The sequence below is a fragment of the Acomys minous genome (assembly GCF_964271855.1).
Source record: "Acomys minous genome assembly, chromosome: 6".
Classification (NCBI taxonomy): Eukaryota; Metazoa; Chordata; class Mammalia; order Rodentia; family Muridae; genus Acomys; species Acomys minous.
The window spans coordinates 64993955-64995567 of record NC_140487.1 but is presented as its reverse complement, the minus strand read 5'-3'; the positions used below and the strand labels follow the sequence as shown (position 1 = coordinate 64995567).

The 1613-nt window shown below is 40.8% G+C and overlaps 1 protein-coding gene across 1 annotated transcript; it reads left to right on the top strand.

The window, feature by feature from the left end:
• Window positions 1-680: 680 nt before the first annotated feature.
• On the top strand, window positions 681-1613 carry OR2A25 (olfactory receptor family 2 subfamily A member 25; the record flags this gene model as incomplete). Its single annotated transcript, XM_084788095.1, has 1 exon — window positions 681-1613. The coding sequence occupies one exon, from the start codon at window positions 681-683 to the stop codon at window positions 1611-1613; it is 933 nt and encodes a 310-aa protein (XP_084644221.1).

Below are 1613 nucleotides of genomic sequence, written 5' to 3'. Positions count from 1 at the left end.
AAGCAGTGCCCATTGACTGTTCTTTATTTGACTCTGAATTCATCATATGAAATTTTAGAAATGTGTTATGATGGTGGTAACTTATTAATATATTTTTAAAGCTTAGGTAACATAGTTTTGAATATGAAAGTAACATTTTTGTCTTCACTGATTCTAAATATTAGAGGAATGTTATGTTGAAATGAATTATCACTTCTTGTACACTGGATTAACTGAATTTGAATCCTGCTTCGACTGTTCCAATGATGCCAGACTCTATCTTGAATAAATTATCAATGAATCTTTTAGGCAGAAGGTCACCTGCAGTAAATCTTAACCCTCGTAAAACAATCACCTTTTTGGGAGATGATTCCAATAGTCACAAGTCTATTTTTTTGGACTAAAATGATACCGTCTTTCAAATAATTCCCTGTGTTTGACTTAAAGTAAAACAACAATTTTTTCACTAATGCTTATTTTAAAAAACTTTCAAATATTAAAATATAATTGTGAGACATACTGAGTGGAAGTAAGTCACGAAATTTTCTAAGCATTTTAATTTAATTTAGGTCAAGAATATGATGCAAGGTTTTCTTTAAAACACTCAATATGACACGAACAAGTGTATTGCTTAAAAACCTACCTTGAGCATTCACACTGGGCTCAAACTTGATGAGCGTCCTTGTCTCTTCCATAGGGACATGGAGGAAAATCAGACCTCAGTTACACAGTTCATCCTCCTGGGATTTCCACTCAGCCAAAGGATGCAGATGCTCCTCTTTGTGCTCTTCTCGCTATTCTATGCCTTCACTCTGGTGGGAAATGGGACCATTTTGGGGCTTATCTGCCTGGACTCCAGGCTCCACACTCCCATGTACTTTTTCCTCTCCCACCTGGCCATTGTTGACATTGCCTATGCCTGCAACACGGTGCCCCAGATGCTGGTGAACCTCATGGATCCAGCCAAAACAATCTCCTTTGCTGGCTGCATGACACAGACCTTTCTCTTTTTGACATTTGCACATACAGAGTGTCTCCTACTGGTGGTGATGTCCTATGATCGATATGTGGCCATCTGCCACCCACTCCGATACACCGCCATCATGAGCTGGAGAGTTTGTGTTATCCTGGTGGTGACTTCCTGGATTTTAGGAGTCCTCTTGGCCCTTGTCCATTTAGTATTACTCTTACCACTGCCTTTCTGTGCCTCTCAAAAAGTGAATCACTTTTTCTGTGAAATTATAGCTGTTCTCAAGCTTGCCTGTGCAGACACCCACATGAATGAGGTCATGGTTTTGGCTGGGGCTGTGTCTGTGCTTGTGGGACCATTTTCTTCTATTGTGGTTTCTTATGCTCATATCCTGTGTGCCATCCTGAAGATCAAGTCACAGCAAGGGCGGAAGAAAGCCTTCTCCACCTGCTCCTCCCATCTCTGTGTTGTTGGGCTCTTTTATGGCACAGCCATTGTCATGTACATTGGACCTCAACACAGCAACTCCAACGAGCAGAAGAAATATCTCTTACTCTTCCACAGCCTTTTCAATCCTATGCTCAACCCACTGATCTACAGTCTGAGGAACAAAGAGGTCAAAAGTGCACTGAAAAGGGTGCTCATAAAAGAGGACACTTCTTGA